The 21,464-nt window shown below is 34.0% G+C and overlaps 2 protein-coding genes across 3 annotated transcripts; both read right to left on the bottom strand.

Annotated features, from left to right (window-relative positions):
• Positions 1-50: 50 nt before the first annotated feature.
• On the bottom strand, positions 51-5,351 carry LOC145190574 (uncharacterized). Of its 2 annotated transcripts, none has more exons than XM_090101099.1 (2): positions 1,801-5,351; positions 51-605 (listed from the first exon to the last, which is right to left on the bottom strand). In XM_090101099.1, exons 1-2 carry the CDS (start codon positions 5,329-5,331, stop codon positions 498-500), a joined length of 3,639 nt encoding a protein of 1,212 aa, XP_089957225.1. In that variant the 5' UTR covers positions 5,332-5,351; the 3' UTR covers positions 51-497. The 2 variants fall into 2 exon arrangements, 1 of the variants encoding a protein (XP_089957225.1); XR_016456600.1 differs by having other exon boundaries at positions 483-605; positions 1,308-5,351.
• A 2,964-nt stretch (positions 5,352-8,315) lies between these two features.
• Positions 8,316-19,862, bottom strand: LOC149882646 (uncharacterized). Its single transcript, XM_090101100.1, has 2 exons — positions 19,529-19,862; positions 8,316-9,165 (listed from the first exon to the last, which is right to left on the bottom strand). The coding sequence occupies exons 1-2, from the start codon at positions 19,539-19,541 to the stop codon at positions 8,339-8,341; spliced, it is 840 nt and encodes a 279-aa protein (XP_089957226.1). The 5' UTR covers positions 19,542-19,862; the 3' UTR covers positions 8,316-8,338.
• Positions 19,863-21,464: the final 1,602 nt, after the last annotated feature.

Below are 21,464 nucleotides of genomic sequence, written 5' to 3'. Positions count from 1 at the left end.
AAGAGTTCTTTACTTTTTTTAAATTACTAATAAACAGTGAGCCATGAGAATGTAATTTACTTTAAAAAATAATTTAGACTTATACTTACACAAATAGTTTGCATCGAAACGTAATTTCCTTTTTACATTAAAAAAACTATTTATAACGTTTTTCAATAACAAAATGGGTTTTAACTGGTACTGTTATAAAGGAATATTTGAATGCGATGATTCTAAATTAAGTTTACGCCTAAACATAAAATGATTTGGTTTTAAAGATTCATTACCAGGTGTTTCATAAACAAAGGTAATAGGCTAGTTTTTAGTTACGATTACAATTTCAGAAAGATTTGTAATCATTTTTTTATTGTTTAATCTTGATGTTGTGAATATCTTTTCAAGATTTCTTTTCATTGTCCGAACCATTCTCTCAAAGAACCCACCCCACCACGACGCTGCAGCCACATTGAAATGCCAACGGATACGCTAAGAAGAAATAAAAGCTTGGGTTTCATATGCTAAGAAATATGTGCCATATCACAGACAATATAATTGGGTGAATCATAGCGTCCAATAAAACGACGTAGGCAACGAACACACGACTGAAGAAAAATCAGACACAAGATCTAAACGAAGAAAACGTTTGCTAGAAAAAGTTGCAATAAATATCCAAGCTATAAACATTTCATCTCCAAAAAAAATATTTTTAATAAAAATTGGACCACAATAATCTACTCCAGCATTTTTAAAAGCATATTCCTCATTTAGTCTCGGCAAAGGTAAGAGTGGTGAAATAGGATTTTTAAAAGGTTTGTTCTGGTATTGTATACTATCAACATTTTTTGATAAGCTTCCTAATAGTATTTCGAGCTTTACGAATTCAAAATTTGGAACGCAATTGATTTAATTTTTCCTTTAATGTTTTCCTCCATTATGTTTTAAAATTGAGTGGCAATCTAATGTTAATTATTTAATAAACAAACTTTTTTGGGGCTAAAATATTGGGTGCTTTGAACTTTACGGAATTGGGCCATTACCAAGATGACCTAAACAACGAGCAACACCACCTTCAATGAAAAAACCTAAATCTTTCTTAAGCTGACTATATGAGTTTAATAAACTTATGTTTTTTTGAATATATGTAATCCAAAGAGTTCCAGCTTGGTCTAATTCTATAGAATTAGGAGTAGAAGGAAAACCTCCCATACATATTTCTTTTTTAACTATACTGTGAGGGCAGTGGATTATATTAATTAATTTATTTATTTTAATGATGTGTTAAAGGATGATGATACTACTAGGAAATGCCGATTCCAGCGCATTGATACCTTTCCTATACTTAAGCCGACCTTTTTTTGAGGTACTAATATCTTGCCAGAAGCTGCAATGAAGTAGTAAAAATGTTTCTTTAGTCGTAAGCTATTCCAGAGCAAAGAGTTGATCCATAAACGTAAAAGAAGGTTTTAGTTTGTAGTGTCCGAGGGCTAGCGTGTGAATGCCGTCTTGTAAGATGTGTCTTTTGTCGTCGTTAGCGCTGAGAGCGACTTTGTTGATTTCTTCGGTGTAGACATTGTGAAGATGGGAACGGATAACGTTCATGGTGGTGAGCTTTTCTGTCTTGTTCATTAAGCAGTCTTTATAGTCTTGATGAGTGATGTGTTTTTCAACGACTTTATTTTTTACTCCTTTGCATTTTTTGTGTTCTTTTTCATTAAAGACCTTATAGGAGTAGAGTTTGGGTCTAAGTCCGACAAACTCTTTAATTTGTTTGCCAGCAGCCTCGTCCTTGAACATTCCAATAACTTTTTTGTTTAAACCAACCTTAAGCCCAGCGTTTTGAATGGCAGGATGATCTTTAGGAAATTCACTCGTGTCAAATTTGTTTTCTACATCACCAGCAATGTCTTGATAAAAATTATCCGTTTTTATTTCGTAAATGAGAGAGTCAGTGTCGGTCATGAGTAATTTAGCGCGATCTCCGTATTTAGGTTTGATGTAGTCATAGTGCTGTTCAAACATGAGTGTTTTGCTTAGATCGAGGACACACATTCCCAAGTAAACAGGCTTGTTGTAAAAGACATTTGTTCTCTTCATGTGAACTGCGATTAGGTTTTCATCAAAAATGGTATTTCGCTCATAATTAGGTTTTCTTGACAATTTTAGAACATCTTTTCTAGTGGTGACAAGCCTAATATCAACATGCTTTAGAATATTCTCCATGTTTTTTCCAAAGACAGAGTTGTTCATGAGTTTAAAAAATTCTTTTTCAAATTCGTTATTAGCTTTTGCTCTTAATTGGGTGTTGAGATCAATGTATGATTTCATGAAAGGTTCTTCTTCAAAGGTGATACCACGATGAATTTTGGTGGTGACAAGTCCCAACCGTTCATATAGTTTTAGGTTTTCATGGTGAATGACATATTTTTCTTTGTTGTTTAAATTGGGAACAAGCTTGTCTACTTTTCCAATGGTCAGTCTTTCAGGAGCTAAAGGATAGTCGTTGTGTAAATCGTGAAGCTCTTTAGGATAGGTTAAATCGACTTCGAGAATGCAAGGTATGGATTTCCAATTGGAGAGTTCATCCTCAGCCATCCATCTGAATCCTCTAACAGGAAGAGGTTTGCACATAGCCCATCCATAAAGGTTATTAGCATCCAAGTATTGGATGAATGTAGATGGTTTTGAAGGATCGTAGGAATCGCTCATGTATTTGTTATTAGCAGTTCCATGTCGTTTGGTGATCATGCTAATTCCACCGCGTATCCCTCTTTGAGCCATGATAAGCATATCAATATCGGTCAGAAGTTCTAACTGAATTCCAGTTAGTTTTAACATTGCATCCCAACCTAAACCGGGTGAGGTGTAATACCAAGCAGGATCAAGTCTATAATAGACACAACACACGTCTCTGAAATTTTCAAAGATATCAGCAAGCATCAGTACATCAGAGACGTTATACAGCTCGTGGTAATCTTTAATCGTTTCACATCTAAATACCTTCCAAACGTTTTGAGCATGTGCATAGTCTTCACAGCTTATTTCCTCATCATTCAGTTTTGAATGGAATGCTTCGATAGGAGGTAATTGCGTCTCTGAAAACTTATCAATCGAGTCCACCCAGTCATAAGGGTAAATGCCTTTTTTCCTTACCAAATCAAACTTTTCTCCAGAATAATATTGAGCAACGTTTCTGCATTGATCATCAGTCAGATTTTTGGCTAAAGTATCTAAACGACCAGCCATGAATCTGAAGCTGTCAATAAACCTTAGCTCTTTCCATACTTCACGAAGTTTCCCTTTCTTATCAGTGAATTCTCTCACTTTGATTTGTTTAGAGAAGCTGATATTTTTTTCTTCATTGTTAGGTATACAATTGAGCTTTCCACCTAATTTCTTGATGAACAAATGGCTGTCGTAGCCGGACAAATTATGGAAAATAATGGGAATGAATTTTGGAATTTTATAATCCAAGTTGCATTTGTTATGAGCAGCTCCTCGATACTTTCCGGTCAAATGGCAATGGTCTAAGACTTTATCACCGTTAAGATCTTTATTGCAAATATGACATAGAGTTGCAACCTCAAAATTCTTTTTATTCTCCTTATTCATCACTCTCTTTTTTATTAAATCGATCTTGTCTAAAATCTTTATAAGGTCTGCTTCAAGCATATTTATGAACTTTTGAGCTACATCATCGTCATCGCTTTCTGCTGTGTATATGACGGGTTTTCCTTTGTAAAGGTTATCGTTAAAGCATTTGATATAATAGCAGAAGGAGCTTGGGACATGCTTTTGATATTGTTTGGTGTATGACTCTTTCGAATTCGGTGTGTAAGTGTTGATAGATTTGGTGAAACTTTCAAAGTCAGCATATACAACGTATGGAACCCTCATAGACTTGTTATAGTTTTTAAACTGGACGGTCTCTCCTTCTTTAGGAAGTTCGATTCTTACTGAAGCGTTGTCATAACAATAAGGTTGATGTTTTTGGAGCTTTTCTTCTTGGTCATAATCTTGAAGACATCTTCTGCAAAAATATCTTTTGTGTTGATGTTTCGATGCTGAGGAACCAGCAAACCGACTGAAATTTTTAATGAGACAATAATGTTCTGTGTCTTCGTTTGTAATATACAACAAATCAACACAGTGCTTTCGGTCAACAAATTCAGATATTCGCAAAGGCTGAGGTGTTCTTTCAGTATAGCAAAAGACATTCACGCTAATAGTTGGGTTATTCACTTCAAACTTGTCGATTTTATGATAATCCACAGGAAATATTACTCCATCCCAATTCAGCTCTTCTGATTTTAGAACCAAGTCTTCATCAATTCTTTCGCTGTTTTTATTTTTCAGATTCAACGCTCGAGTAACCGACCATTTAAAGCATTGATTGTCCTCGTTTTTCATGTTGATGATGGCATTTTTGTTTTTCAGCTCTTTAGGTAGCCTAATATAGCAAGAACCGCTGAGAGGTTCATAATCAATAAAGTCAATGTCCATTCTTAAAATCTTAGATATAGTGCAATTAGATCCTAAAGCATTGTATTTGACACTACTTTCCAAGACTTTCTCTTCCATTTCACCCATTAACTCTCTTACACCTGTAGCTGCTAGAATAATCTCTGATCTTGATGAAAAGGTTGCTTCTCGAGTCACTTCTTCACCAGTGATGATACTTACACTTTTCATTTCACACGTTAAAATAAATCTTACTTTGGTGTTTCTTTCTCCTTCCATGGTTTGAATGGTAGACTCTCTTACCAAATTAAAAAAGGCATCAAGGTCTTGATATCGAGAAGACGGTTTGTAAGAAAATTGTCTAGCAGCTCTCTCCGCTGAATGTTCAGTCATTTTAAACTTTACTGTAAATGGTTTTGACTTGGGATGTTTATACACTGTTCTTAATACAAGTGATTTGATAGACTTTATCTTTTCATCGATTTGTTTCACTGATTTGCTTACATTCTTCTTGACTACTTCAGGAACGTAGGGATCTATCCATTCTTTAATATCATTAAACTTAGTTGCAACATATGACGCCACACTTTTTGCAACTGCCGTCAGACTTGAAAAAAATGAAGATCTCTGTGGAATGACTGGTCTAGGTATTATGACAGGTGTTAAATCTGAAACAGGCTCATCAAGAATCTGTCTTTGCAAATGAATTGGTTTCGGGGCAATAGGAGGTTTTACCACAACAGGTCTTGGTGAAATGATCGTTGGTTTAGGAGCAATGACAGGTCTTACAGACTGCAAAGCCCTTACAAGATCCTCCTTTCTCATTTTGTAATAATATTTAATATTTTGCTTTTTAGCAATTTCTTTTAACTCTTTCACCGTTTTGTTTTCCATTTTTAATAACGTAAGATATTTATTTATATCATTTTCAAATTTTTAAATTCAATATTGAATTTAAAAAATCTCATATTTGTATCCATCCACTACTTTTCCATTTCGTCTCGCAAAGTACTGCCAACCATGTCCAGTCTTTTTCTTCGATTCATAAGCAGACTTGTATTCTACCACCTCACCAGTATCAACATTAGCTATTCTCAAACCTAAAGGATTATTTCTAATTAAACCAAGTCTCGCATATTTAGGATCAAGAGGTTTCTTTTCTTTTTTCTCATTTTTTCTAGGTCTTCCAACAGGTCTCATATCTTTCGAGTTTTCCAAATTGCATCTTTACTAATCAGATTGTTTTCAACCGCAAGCATCATGAGCGACATTTTATTGTCAGACGTTTTGGAAACACCATTTTCTTTTACCAAAATTTTCAAAAGCTTTCTTGTGTAAGGCATCTTTTATTATGCTAAGATTTTATTTAAATCAAATTCAATTTTTTTTTCATTTCTGACATCGGAAGAATCTTAAAGTTTTCATACACAATGTCTTTTGAACCGAGTGAATGATTTAAAATTGCGCTTTTTAGATTTCCAGAAATCTTTTTTTTCTCCTCGAAATCACAATCCAAACCAAGCACATGCTTGTCAATCATTCTTAGCTTTTCTTCTTTAGGCAAGCCTTTCCAAGTACTGAGATGCTCTTTGATTTTCTTTTCCATTTGTGAATATTCTGTATCGTCATCCCACATTAGTCGGTAAAGCTTGTCTCTCTCTTCATCACTGTACTCTTTTGGAATATTAAAATCTCCGTTTTCAGTGACGTAAACAGATTCGCAAAACACACCTGTTTTTCCAAATGCAAGAAGCTCAAGATGTCTTTTTTTATTTGCGTCAGTCTCTTTTATACTACATTCTAGAAAAAACGGAAAAAACTGTTTCATTTTATTCTACTTGTAACCGATTTAGATCCTTTTTGGATTAATGAAAATCCATTTTGGATTAATGAAAATCCTTTTTCGGTCTACCCACAGGTCGCTCTTCCTTCACGTCTTTAATCCATTCGCTTTTATCGATCAGATTGTTTTCAACCGCAAGCATCATTAACGACATTTTATTGTTTGACGTTTTAGAAATTCCGTTTTCTTTCAGTAATTTTTTCAAATCCTTTTTCGTATATCTCATTTTTTATTAAAAAAATATTATTTTGAAGGACATCAATAAACAATATTCATTCTGCTTCCATCTGATTTAAGTCTAAGCAATTTATCGGAAATGAGGACAGCAAAGGCTTGAGTGTTTGCTGGAACGTTTGCGTTAAATGTTGCTTTTATTTGCACATCTATCACTGAAGTTTTTAACCTCTCAGCCTGCTTGCTTACATCAAAAACAAAAAGAGGACAAATGTATCTATAATTTAAGGCAGACAAATTAGGTTGAGCTATAATTTCGTTTGTTCCATAAAGTCTATTGTCAAACTTAGAGGCGTCTCTATAAGCTCTTGAGTATTTGTTGTTATTAAAGTCAAAATTGTAATCAACAGCAGGATACCTTTCACTGTTTAAGGTGACATACATGTTTTTCAAGTCGCAGTGATCAAAGACTGAAGGATTTAATTCTTGATTTCCAGATTTATTGGTTTGAAATCCAACAATGACATACCTAGGTCTTTCACTAGCAGATCTTGCGCTTAACCTCCAACTAAAGTTGTTTGATACAGGAACAGCGATGGTATCGCATTGTCTAGATCTGAACGAAAATGGGACATCTACTTTTGATTCAATGATTTTGTAAAGATTGTTACTACTCGCGACAGAGGGTGTGACATGAGGCATAAACAAAGACAATTTAGTCAAATCCACTTTTCCTGCAGCTGTTGCAGCTGTTCTAAAAATAGCATCACTATCGCTCTTTCTCACAAGAGCAAGTGTATGCTTAAATCCATAGAGCACTTTATCGTAATCATCGCAAAATCCAAAAATGTGCTTTAAAGGAATGCAGAACGAAAACGTTCCTTTTTCTTCAGTTTGTGCAATGATGTAATTTTGTCTTTGCTTAAATCTAGTGTTGTTGACAAGATCTGCTAAAGCTGTTATGTCTCTTTGCCACAGCTGGTTCATACCCTCTGAAATTTGGAACTCTACTGGATATTTTAGGTAACCAAGCATGGTGGTAGCTTGCCCTGGCTCGTAAATGGTTTCTACCTCTTGATTCGACAGCTGATAAGAAATCTGACTGAACATATGCATGATACCGTTGTTTGCAAGAGCAACGACGTCTGTATCAGCGTAGGAAGTTCCATCCGCTTTTAAAAGTCTTCCTTCAACCAAAATGTAACCCTCAAATGGAAGCGTGAACAAATCTTGCTGCTCAATATTGATTCTTATTTCTCCATCCACGTTTAGATTCTTATTCACTGGTTCGTATTCATGAAACTCAAATCTCTCAATTTCTTCATCAACAATAATCTCTTCTGTAAAATTTAAAACATCGGAATTTGCCATTTTTATACATCAAAGAAAAAAAATTTAACTCATGCAATCAAAAGCCCATTTCCCTTTTTACCAGGTCTTGTATTCTGATCGCTCCTCCAAGCATGGAATATTCATCTATAATCGGTGTGCTTTGAGTTAGCTTTCTGTTAACAATGCTTGAAATAATTTCTTTGCTTTTAAGGCTGAGATCATTCTTTGCAGCTTCATGCAGCTTAGGAGTTCCAGTCTTGGAATACAATTTCTCAATGGTCCTTTTACCTTTGTCAATAGCTACATCTCTAGCAGTGGAGATGGCTGTAGAAGCTAGCTCTTTTCCTGCAGATTTAGTAGCCATGATTGCTTCTCTTCCCAGTTCAGTTTTTGCAATTTTATTATCCAAAGTATATGCTGCTCTTGAAGCGCTTGAAGCTGCTGCTCTTCTTAAGAAATTCTTAAGCGTGTCAATTATCCCACTTCCGCCCACAATATGCTTCTTAACATATCTATTTCTATAAACGATCATTTTTTATTTCCAAGATTTTTTTATTTTGCATCAATATACGCAATCATAGCCTTGTACTCGTCTTTATTAATCCTTTTTTGTCTCAACAGCTCATCGCAAATGGAAACAGCTACATTTCTCGACTCTTTATTTCCAGCATGCCATGCAGCGATGCTCAAGTTGAGATTTTCCACAAGAGCATTTGGATCGCTTGGAAGAATAATCACGCCACGACCTTTTTTGACTTTGGTTTCACTTTTAAATTTATCCCAAATAGGCTTTATAATCGTTCCGTATTTTTCAGATCTCGAAGCTTTTGGTTTGTTTGGATTTACATCAGATTCAATTGCTTTAGTTTTAATAAGTATATCTTCATAATTTTTAAGGTCGTCATCAGTGTACTTGGTTTTATCAGGTTTCGACCTTGAAATTAGTTCCCAAAGTCCTATTGTTCCATTATACTTTTCTCCACCAATAATGACGTCGTTTTCATCGATGGTTACTTCTTCTTTACCGATATGCAATTTTCCACCTTCTGCATTAATTCCAAGCACTCTATCGCATAATTCTTTTTTCGATGCATATTTCGCCATGTAGTAACTCGCAATACCTCCTAAATTCATTCTTTTAATTGACGACGGCTCGCTTTCTGGATAAGTCAAAGCTAGTGGAGTGTTTTCAACCTCTCTGTATGCGATGCTCTTTAGTTCGTTTTGCATCTTTTCATTGCTTTCAATCAGAGGCTTGTAAAGCTTGCTCAAATCAGTCTGAAGATTAGCATCATAAATATTTTCATTCAAACTATCTTGATATATTCTTTTTCTTCTTTCAACAAATTCTCTTACCATTTCATCTCTCTTGTTCGGGTCTAGTATTTTAAAAAAGGACATTTTTTAAAACACAAGAAAAAAACTAAAACCCAGACTTAATTATGTTTTTTAAATTAATTTTTTAAATTAGTTTTTCTTAGATTCTTTGAATCCGTGGAAATCTACGATTTCTTAGATTCGCTTGCGAATCCGTGGAAAAATATTAATTTTTCTTAAACATATTATTGAACGCTTTTATCGCGTCTTCTCTTCCTTTTTGGATCAACGACTCTTTAGTTATCTCATCAATGCTGATTTTTGTTTTAGTTCTTATTTCTTTCATCAGACTCTTAAACTTTTGAAGTTCGTCTAAAATCAATTCATACTCTGAATCGCTCACAACGTTGTCTACTAAAGACTTTGAAATGTGACTGTTGATGGTGTTCAATTTCGACTCTGCCAACACTTTGATCTTTTCATGCTTCTCCGCTTTTAATGCTAGTTTTTTGTTTACTTGTCCTCCTACAATGGATAAAAACCCCATTCCAATAGCTACACCTTCACACGCAATCGCAACAGGAGCAGCAGCGATAGTGCTCAAAGTTCCAATTCCAACAACTCCAAGCGCAACACCACCTGCTTGCAACGTAGTGTCTACAAAAGAAATGATTCTGAAAGCGCGATGGTACTTTTTACTCATATGTACTCTCTTTTTCCTCTCGTTATCCATCTCTTTTTGGATTTCACTTATTTTCTGAAGACGGTAATTGTGTCCTTCATCTGCAGGAGCTGATGGAAGAACTGGGTAAATTTTAGATTTAGCATCGTAATTGTATTCCATTTTTTATTAAACGAAAAAAAATATTTTTTTTCACTCATTAATGAAATTGACAAAGCATAAACTTTCCCCTTTTTTAATAATGACATCTGACTTGCTGTTATTTTAAATTTCCATGATCACATTATCCACCGACTCTGATAGTATGATGCTGTGACTGAAATAATCCAGTTTTGATTTTAGGCTTTCCCTCAAATTCACTAAAGCTAATCCGCTTTTCAGTTTTATTCCAAACATAAAAGTTATTTTCTGATGGCTTAGCCGATTTAGTGTGATGTCTTTTTGAGCAAATATTTCATATCTAGTTCCTACTTTTGAGGGAGGATGCTTCAAATACTTGTCGAAAAAAAGAAATGGTTTATTACACATCTTTCGATCATAATGAAAAAATTTTTTTTATACATTAGTTTCCATTTTATTACAAAAAAATTATTTTTTATGCGTAATAATAGACTTGTACTAGAAGAAGGTAGTAGCTACCAGATTGACCGACTTGAATTCAATTTTCAATTCTTCAAAAAGAATTAAAAATCTAAATGTTTAAGCAGCAGAAGCACACACTCTATGTTTATCCTTATGAAAACCTTTACGTAATGCTTTAATCTTTAATCTATTTCTTTTCTCCTCCTCCTCATCAATGTATTCTTCTTCTTCATCGCTTTCTTCATCGCTTTCATATCCATTCCACAAATACCTTATACTCTCATACGTTTCATCATCGATTTCCTCTTCCTATTCTGAACTATCATCTTCTTCTGAACTATCATCTTCTTCTGAACTATCATCTTCTTCTGAACTATCATCTTCTTCTGAACTATCATCTTCTTCTGAACTATCATCTTCTTCTGAACTATCATCTTCTTCTGAACTATCATCTTCTTCTGAACTATCATCTTCTTCTGAACTATCATCTTCTTCTGAACTATCATCTTCTTCTGAACTATCATCTTCTTCTGAACTATCATCTTCTTCTGAACTATCATCTTCTTCTGAACTATCATCTTCTTCTGAACTATCATCTTCTTCTGAACTATCATCTTCTTCTGAACTATCATCTTCTTCTGAACTATCATCTTCTTCTGAACTATCATCTTCTTCTGAACTATCATCTTCTTCTGAACTATCATCTTCTTCTGAACTATCATCTTCTTCTGAACTATCATCTTCTTCTGAACTATCATCTTCTTCTGAACTATCATCTTCTTCTGAACTATCATCTTCTTCTGAACTATCATCTTCTTCTGAACTATCATCTTCTTCTGAACTATCATCTTCTTCTGAACTATCATCTTCTTCTGAACTATCATCTTCTTCTGAACTATCATCTTCTTCTGAACTATCATCTTCTTCTGAACTATCATCTTCTTCTGAACTATCATCTTCTTCTGAACTATCATCAGACTGCCAAGACGGCCAAGACCGACTAAATATACTAAATAGAGTAGCTTCGTCTAATCTACTAAACATATTAGCTCTGTCTAATCTATTAACTTCTGGTTGATCATAAACAGGCATAGGAGGCCAACTATTATTAAGTTCTTCGTCATAATCATAATTATATAGTGGTTGATAAATATAATCGTCTTCTTCTCTATTACTCATCGACATTTTTATTATAGTAAGAAATTTATTTAAGTCATTTCAAAAATTTTTTTCATCTGTACATTAGGCGTAATAATAGACTTGTCCGAGAAGAAGGTAAAAGCTTCCAGATTGACCGACTTGAGCATCACCAGAGTTGAGCGTGACAACGAGTCTTCTACCAGCTGCGACAGTAGGCATAGAATCTGCTTCTCCAAAATTTCTGTAAAAAGAAATGGTAGATGTAGAACCGATGGATGAAGTGGATTGATACAACAGCCCAGTCGAGTTGCTGTTGAATGAAGTCACATTTGTTCCGTTCCACGACGACAAGTAAAAATCTTCCAGTCCAGAGGATGAAAAGAAGCATGTGCTGTCTGCGTCATATCCTGGAAAATACGTGTAATTGTTGGTGTTGTACGACGTCCAAGGAGTGAGAACGGTTCCGTTTCCAGGAGGTAAATTTCCATCGTACATTCGGACTCTCGACTCCCACCAGTTTCTAGAAGCGCCAATGATGTGCATCCTGATGTATTTCAACGACAAACCATTTCCTTTTCCGTTGGTGTTCAGCAAGACGTATTCGCTGCCGTAAGTGGTGTTCAAATATCGAAACGTTCTGCAGTACAGCTTGTAAAGAGGGATGGTAGCAGGAATAGAAGCAAGTGTGGAAATAAAAGGTTGAATCCAATACGTGATGGCAGTAGCGTTTCTGTTCACCAGTTGAATGGAGATGTCGTTTCTGAAAGGCATGTCCAACGTGAAATATCCTCCCAAGGAAGTGGTGTTATACATGTTGCAACCTTGCAAAGAATTGGTGTAAAAAGCTCCACCCAAAGGAGAAAAAAGCAAATCAGTGGCGAGACCGGTAGCGTCCCCTCCGATTCCGTCAGTCACTTCTATATAGTTCCCCACATTGATTTCTCCGTCTGTAAAGATTCGAATGAAAACTTGACCAGGAACATTTGTTCCAGGGGTGCTGTATAAAGCCAGCCACAGCCTTCTCAGCACACCGGATTTTCCAGAAAACGCAAACACAGGGGAAGTGGTTAACGCTGCTACCGTCTGAGACTTGAATCCCAAACTGGTAAAACTAGAGCTTGGAACGACACTGGTCAGACTTGATTTTTGCAACAGCAAGTCAACATCATTTTTTGTCGCTCCATCTTGTGCGTTGGTTGGATCAAGCACGTTAATTAATTTGTGCGAGTTCAAATCCATGATGTAGGTTCAGCCAAATTAGTCAGTTTATGAGCTGCCATGTTAATGTCTACATAAGAAATATTATTGTAAGCAACTTTGGTGTCTACATACCCTTTTGTTGCAGCGTCTTTTAAATTGGTAGGATCGGAAACGTTGATCAGTTTGTGAGAGTTCATGTCGATGATTCCTGTGATTGTACTGAATCCGTCTGTTTTAACACACTGACTCGAGCTCACATCAACATAATTTTTTGTAGCAGCGTCATGCAAATTTGTTGGTTCGTTCAAATTGATCGCTTTGTGAAAATTTAAATCTAAATCTGCAATACCAATCACCGTTCCAGTACCACCTGACGCATGTGTATCCACGTAATTTTTAGTAGCAGCATCGTGTGCGTTAGTCGGTTCACCCATATTGATGATTTTATGAGAGTTGAAATCCATGTCTGCAGTGATGGTGCTGTTTCCATCTGTTCTGACATAGAGATCACCTGTTACAGCTGATGATGAAGAAGGGTCATAAAAATACCTTCCCAATTCAGTTCTTCCAAATTTGTCAATCATTTTATATAGACACGACTTTTTTTTCACCAAAGTGTATTGATAACTTCTTGAAAGTCAAGCCCTTCCTGTAATTTTTTCAAGACGTAAAGACACAAATGACCGCAATAAGAAGTGTTACCAAATTGCACTCTTTCACTGTTATAATAAACAGGACTTTTTAAATAATCAATGAGCTCTACAAGAGGAGATTGAGCATAAGAGTCAAAACTGTATTTTTTATCCCCATCTTTATACCAACAGATCCAATGAAATCCATCTGTACTAGAATCTCCCGTGTTTACAATTCCACATTCTTTTTTTCTTGTCTTTTCTGGCAATTCATCCCTCACAAAAACACCTCTAAAGTTTTTAATTTTGAGCTTTTTCACAGCATCTATTAATTGAAAGTTGGTAAGAGGTTTGTTCGGTAGTACAATTCCTTCAACGTTGATCATTTTTTAAAATTCAGAAAATTTTAAAAAAATTAGATTTTTTCACAGATTTCACAAGTGATTTACATTTCATCTTCCGATTCTATTTCATTATCCGATTCTACTTCCCCTAAATCCATTCCTTCCATAATGCTATGAGAAAAAATTACATTTTTCACGATGACGGCTTCTACCAGCTTGACTTGAATAGACACAATAGAAGGACCAATATACACCCCCTCAATTCTAAGTCCTCCAATGGTATAACATTTTTGATTGAGGAAATTATGTCCAGAAGATTTGACTAAATTTCTATTACTACGTTCTCCTTTGATACCATTTTGTGTATCAATATCTGTTTTCTTTCTATGAAATACAGAAGTAATGAGTATTTCATCTTTCTCATTTTTTAGTAAACATTTTAGCATAAAACACAGGAGCTAATTCAAAATGATCAGGTTTATATTTTAAAATACTCAATTCTTCTGAATTAATTTGCTTTCTTCTTCCCCCTTTTTTAAGTTTGGCTGACAATTTATCCACTTCACCTCTAATAAACAAAGTAATCTTTTCCATTGTACTAATAAACTTTTCTTCTTGTTCTGTCTTTCCCTTTTTATCATCAAAGCAAACGAAGGACATGGAATAGCCAGTCAATTTTTGTGTTGCTGGATCTTTATTCTCACATACGCCATACGAAAATAATATAGGTGTTCGTAATACAAGAGGACCATCTCCAGTTGGATAAGAATATTTTACTGGTACTTTTTGATATACGACTGGTTTTGTTGCCGCGTAAATTTCTCCAACTGATAATTTGCTCTCATCAAAACTTTCAATTGTAATAAAACTCATTTCTTTTCTATATACAAGATTTTTATTTAACTCAAAATCAAAAATTTTTTTTCACTGTATTTTTATATCTGTGGAAATTCTTCGAATTTGCAACACCTAATCCGAGTTTGGCTTTGGCTTTGATGATAGGTTCAATGATTTTTCGCTCGCTTATTTCTCTCTGAGTTGGATTTTGTATAGAATCCATTTCTTCAAGCATCATTTGATCTGCTAAATTTCTGTTTTGCTTGTCGTTAAAATACTTGTAAGCTAAATCGTGGTGATATGCTGCATTGTCCACTCTATCCACCGGTTTGCTCCAATCTTGATACATGTCTGTGGAAGTGAGTCTTTTGTCTAAATTGGTACCAGGTCCAGCAAAGTTCATCCCTGGAACGTGCATTTCTCCTGGAAACTTTGCCCATGGAAGCTTTATTTTGTTTGAGAGTTTGTTGATCGATTCCACCAAGTCTCCTCCGCTAAGCGCATGCGCAGAAATAAATTTGTTCTTTTTTTATCTCGCAGATGACGCAAGTTCCTTTAAGCATATTTCTATTGCTTTTGCTTATAGCATGGTGCAAGTTGTCCGTTTCTGTTATTCTTTTACATTTAACGCAATACATTTTTTATATTCAACATAATAAAAAATGGAAGTGATTGATTTGTCATGGAATGTAAATAAAAGCAAAAGAAAAAACAACAAACTTTTGCCTAGAAGTATACGTGGAATCATTATTAAAAAATCAGGTTGTGGTAAAACGACGCTGCTACTCAATTTACTTTTAAGACCTGGCTGGCTAGACTATAATCATTTACAAGTCTTTGGAAAATCTCTTTTCCAGCCAGAATATAAAATATTAAAAAACTCATTCGAGAAGAAATTACCGAAAGAGGTTATTCTTGATTTGTTTAACATTCAAAACAAAATTGAACAATTAAACGTAAGTCCTGAATGTGTTATTGATGAAATTTCAAAAAAATGGAATAACACAGAGGATATGGAATGTCAATTTTTTGAAACTGCAGACGATGTGCCAGAACCAGAAGATCTTGATTCATCCAAAAACAATTTAATGATCTTTGATGATTTGCAATTGACTAAACAAAACAAATGTGAAAAATACTATATCCGAGGAAGACACTCTAACGTTGACTGCTTTTACCTCGCTCAAAACTATTTTATGTTGCCTAGACAAACCATTCGAGAAAACGCTAATTTTATCTGTCTCTTTCCTCAAGACTCGAAAAACATTAACCACATTTACCAAGATCACGTATCCAGCGATATGAAAATAGAAGAGTTTAAAAAGTTTTGTAAATATTGCTGGTCTCAACCTCACGGATTTGCAGTCATTGATTTATCCTCAAAAAAGGATTGTGGAAAATATCGAAGCGGATTTGACAATTTTTATTTTCCCAACTCTATATAAAAAGATGAGCGGATTTTATTTCCTTGCAAAAGCAAAAAAAGAAACTCCAACCGTAAGAAACAGCGTCATCCAAACTGAGTTTGACAACCCCATCGAATTCGAACCTAATAAAAAGTATGAAATGGCTCTTGTTGGTTTTGACACTGTTCACAGTTACACCAACATCAATTCTACAAATAATGTTTTCAGATACAGTCCCAATGCCGGTTCAAACAGCTATACCATTTACATCGAAGAAGGAGCGTATGAAATTAGCGAGATTAATGATTATCTTCAGAATGAAATGAAAAAACAAGTTGGAAACTTGTATAGAGTGGATGGTGTTATTATCGGTGCAAACCTAACCACTTTAAGATCTACACTGAAATTTGGAAAACCTGGATCTACAACAAAATATTGGGTGGATTTTAACGTGAATAACAGCTACTGTTCTTGGATTTAATAAAGCAGAATATACCTATGTAGGGAAAAAAGAAGATCCAGCAGATCCAAATAAAGTCACAAGTTATATCGACTATTACGAGTCTGAAGCACTTTCGAGAATAGACGAAGTAACCATCATTAGAATCACAAACGATATTATCGGATCATCTTATGATAACGGAAAAAGAACATCTGACATTTACTCTTTTCATCCTGACTCTCCTCCAGGCTACAAAATTAGCGAAAAACCTTTCCACTTAATATACTTACCCATCATGGTGGGTAGAATTTCAAGAATGGAAACAAGAATTGTAGATCAAAACGGTAACTTGATTGACTTTAGAGGTGAAGACATTATCCTCAGATTTCACGTTAGAGAAAGAATAACCTCTGTGCTTCAAGACCTTTTTACGAGCAGCGCAGTTCAACGATAATTTTTTTCTTTTATTTAAAAACTGAGCAACTACCAAAAAGTAAAAATAAACATTTCACAAAGTCAATCTGACAAAATAAAAAAAGCGATTCAAGAAAAGAGTGATGTCAATATAAGACTATCTCATTCAGATCTAGAAGGCGAACATATTCTCGCTATCACTAATGCGCAATTGAACAAAATTAGAAAAGCGTATGAAGCTGGAAAAGGGGTCACTCTTAAATTGAGCAAAAAACAATTATCATACAACTCAACCATTGAAGGCGGATTCATCGGAGCTCTTTTACCGTTTTTAGGTATGATAGGCAGCACTCTTGCCACAAAAGTAGTCCCTGCTCTAGCTACTGGATTGTTAGCAGGTGTAGGTTCTTCTGCTGGCTCTGCTATGGTTGATAAAATTGCAGGAAGAGGAATCGTTTACTTGAAAAAGAATGGAAATGGAATGAAAATGACTGCTGCAGGATCAGGAATCTTTTTAAGACCTTGGGTAAAACCTACTATTGGTGAAGGGCTCTTTGTTAAAAATGGAAAAGGCTATCAATCTATTGGATCCGGATTATTGCTCGGACCTAACTCACCCTTCTCAAGCATTCCTTTTTTAAATTTAATTTTGTAAATTATACAAAGAAAAAAAACTTTTTGAAATGACTTAAATAAATTTTTTCTTGTTATAAAAAATGACATACTCCTTTAAAATTTTTGACGCTGAAACAAACAGATATGAAAAATACGTATTCAAAAATTATGACCATTATATCAGAACCCGTATGCGCTTAGATAAAGATTTCAAAGAATCCAATACTCAACCAACATTTGGAAACTAAAAAAATGATTGAAGAACTAGAATATAATTTTATATATTTTCACTGATATATAAAATTTATAAGATCTTTGGAATAATTCGGCAAGGTTGGAAATAAAAATCATAGAAAATACACTTTTATCGTTCCAATCTCTCCTATCGATGAGATCATCAACGTCTCTCCTACAAACACATCCATCACGCTTGAAAAAGAAACTATTTTTGAAACTCGATACAACTGCTCAGACCGACACACTAAATCCACCTTCAATTCATCTTCAGTTTCTTCTCCAAACTTAAAACTCTCAGTAAATACACCGCATGTTTCCATTGAAAATATCAACACCCCTTTCTCTAAACACACTCTAAATTCAGACGTAGGCTTTATCATCTTACACATATCTCTAAACCTCAAAGCCGAAATTCTTCTCTTTAACAAAAAAGAATAGCGCTCACTCAAATTCACGTTTTGAACGCTTTCTATTACCACTTTAATATTATACACAAACTGGTCTAAAGATCTCACGGCGATTTCCAAACTTCCCACATTCAAAATTGATAATGTCAACTCACAACTATTTTTCACCGTTTTAAACACCTTACTCATATAACTCTCAACACCTACATACAACAGTTCCTCAAAATCAAACACGTACTCCTCAAACCGATCTGCTAAAAGATTCACTTCAAACATTAAATTTATCGTTGTTTTTGTTTTCACACAAATTCCTTCTTTACTTATCTTCAAACACACCATCCTCATATTATTGAACAAAAGATCAAACAACGCTTTCATCTCATCTGCATGCTTTGTTCTCGCTAAAAACATTTTTTAAAAAAAGAAAATGTTTTTAAATCATTGTTCTCTAATTTTACTCATATTGAAATTTGCTTTCGTATTCTTAACAATCTTTTCATTATAATCACGAACAATCTTTTTTACTGAGTTACCACACACTAAACTTCTATTCAATGATTTTTTAATTTCAATACAATGATATGAATTAATAACAGATTTTAATCTTTTTAAAACTTCTTCGAATGCCATCATTTGAATCATTTCTATAAACGATATTTTAATACACTTTGGAAGCTTTCGAACGTTTCTCTCTAATTTAAGATATCTTCTAGATTTCTCATTACAATATCTCACTTCTTCACCACTAAGAATATCAATAAGGCTAAATTCATCTATTTCATCCATTTTTTAATTCCATAAGAAATTTATTTAACTCAAAATCAATTTTATAAATCTTAATCAACAAAGTCGCTCTCAGCGCTAACGACGACAAAAGACACATCTTACAAGACGGCATTCACACGCTAGCCCTCGGACACTACAAACTAAAACCTTCTTTTACATTTATGGATCAACTCTTTGCTCTGGAATAGCTTACGACTAAAGAAACATTTTTACTACTTCATTGCAGCTTCTGGCAAGATATTAGTACCTCAAAAAAAGGTCGGCTTAAGTATAGGAAAGGTATCAATGCGCTGGAATCGGCATTTCCTAGTAGTGATGATTATTAAATGTGACTGTGGTTGTTTCTATGTAAGTGTAATGGTAGCGCAAATATAGAGAGTGATAGAAAGTGAGGTAGCACTGTCAGTGTGTAACGCGAATATAGTAAAAGCGCGATAGGAGCATCAGACTTTTTTAATAACAATTTTTAACGCATAAAACAATAATAAAATTACTAATAATAATAATATTGCCTTACTTAAAATGAAAGCAAAAGTAAAAATACTTACGACTGATTTTTCTTTTCTTACTTATTTTTCTTAATCAATATTCTCAATTATTTCTCATCAATATATATATTCTCTTAATACTAACTCATACAAATAACAATAGATTAATTCTCATAATAACACATATTGAAAGTTACTCAAATATTTTCTTACCAACTTTCCTCATAAAGTTCTCTTTTAAATTCTCCTTTAATTCTTTTCATTCTCCTTTAATTCTTCTCATTCAATTTTCCATAAATTCTTTTCATAAATTTCTCATTCAATTTTCCATAAATTCTTTTCATAAATTTCTCATTAAATCTTCAAAATTCTTTTTCTCTTAAAATCCTTTTTAATATCTCTTAAAATTACTTTCTCATCAGATTCTCTTATAAGGAGGATTTCATAAAATCTCTTTAAACTCTTTTCTCTTAAAATCTTCTTCTCCTCCTTCTCCTTCTCGTCCTCCTCTTCCTCCTCATCCTCGTATTCTTCTTTCCCTTATTTTTATAGTTTTTGGCTGTTTATCGTTGCGTTACTCATTCATCATTTATTTATCATGACAGGTTGAATTAGTCTCCATGTATACGTCTTTAGTTGTTATTTTTAACTTTTCTTCTTTTTCGCTTAATCATTTATTTATATGACAGGTTTTTACAAGTTTTCTTTTTATTAGCCTTTGTCTCAGAAAGGTTACAGAACTTTTCGAAAACTGTTAGATTAATATCATTGTGACTCACTAATTGAACATGTGTATCCACTTGGTATTAAGGTTGAATCATTCTTTTCTTCGTTCGAATGTTATATGCTTGAGTCGGGTGAAAACTTAAGGATAATTTTTACAATTTTCTTCATCTTCCCCCCTCACAATACGGATAAAGCGCAAAACAAATGTACTGAAACTCAGAAGATGGTCATAATTTTTAAATCTCTCAATATGCTTAAGTTTTAAATTTAAAGGGGATTCGACAGATGTCATCAATGTTTCAACATCAGAATGGAACATAATCCCCGTGTTTTGAAATCAAAACATGGACATGAAACGGACTCATCTTACAAAAACTTCGCATCTGTGCATCAAAGATCGTTACTTTGAAAATCAGTAAACTTACTCTCACGTGATATAATATCTGCTTCATTTCTTTCAAAGTAATCCCAAAATTTAATATCATGTAACAACCAAATTTTTTCTAAACGCTTTTGAATAAACAATTCATTGATTTTATTTTAATAATTGACCCAAATCAGACAGATAATACAATCGCAAAATAATTTTAACTGAGAAATAATTTAAATACTAGATAATTCTTCGGAAACAACTGACATTAAAAACATGGCTCTTAATTCCAGTCTTGGAATTGTACTTTTAGTTAAAGGAGAAACCCTAGCTTTAGAACTGACCAGAGAAGTATTGTAATTGTTGTTAGTGCAACATCCCAAATAAACACAACACCCATAAGCTTTTTAGACTTGCATCACTAAAACCATGCAATCCAAATTTAAAGTTATCTGGCTAGTCAATCTATTTCACATGGCACCTTGGCATAAAAACAAATGGTACAGAAATTAAATCACAAACAATTTGATTCCATTCATTCGAAATATCACCATCTATTTCACTATTCCAACCGAGTTTCAGTCTACAAACAGACTGAAACAATATTTTGCATCTTACAATGACAGGATTTAGAATTCCCTATTGGTCGAACAAGCTTGCTATAAAGTTAAGAATGTCTTTTTGTTGGGTTAGAGCTTACAGTTGTAAAAAGTTCTTGAAACGAAAAAATAAAAGTAAATCATCTTATTTTTTCCATTTTAAATCTAAAGCTTTTGAAATATTGCGCGAAGTAAATTAATCAAATTGCATAACAGTTTTGAGTTATCAAACGGCATAAAACTTTTAAGTTACAAGTCTTTTAGAAACAGAATCAGTACTTGTAATTAGATAATTTACATGAAGTGATTGAATAAATTTTTTAACAAACTCAGGATCGCTATTTAGATAATGTTTGGTATGAGAAGTATTGGAAACAATAAAAAGGCAGAAGATGTTACACCGAACAAAACTCTGCATAAATGATATGTACTGAATGCAGCTAAATTTAATTTA

Source organism: Hydra viridissima, unplaced genomic scaffold (assembly GCF_058129835.1).
Source record: "Hydra viridissima isolate aposymbiotic clone 2 unplaced genomic scaffold, HvirCarnegie_v1 scaffold_10, whole genome shotgun sequence".
Taxonomy (NCBI): domain Eukaryota; kingdom Metazoa; phylum Cnidaria; class Hydrozoa; order Anthoathecata; family Hydridae; genus Hydra; species Hydra viridissima.
Note: the sequence above shows the minus strand (reverse complement) of the source record. Positions and strands in the feature narration are given on the sequence as shown.

Excerpts from the sequence above, each read along its gene's own strand:
- LOC145190574 (XM_090101099.1), bottom strand. The coding sequence starts at position 5,331 with ATGGAAAACAAAACGGTGAAAGAGTTAAAAGAAATTGCTAAAAAGCAA. Across the intron at positions 606-1,800 it reads TTCAAAACGCTGGGCTTAAG|ATCTTGTGTCTGATTTTTCT; the intron begins GTTGGTTTAAAC and ends TTCTTCGTTTAG.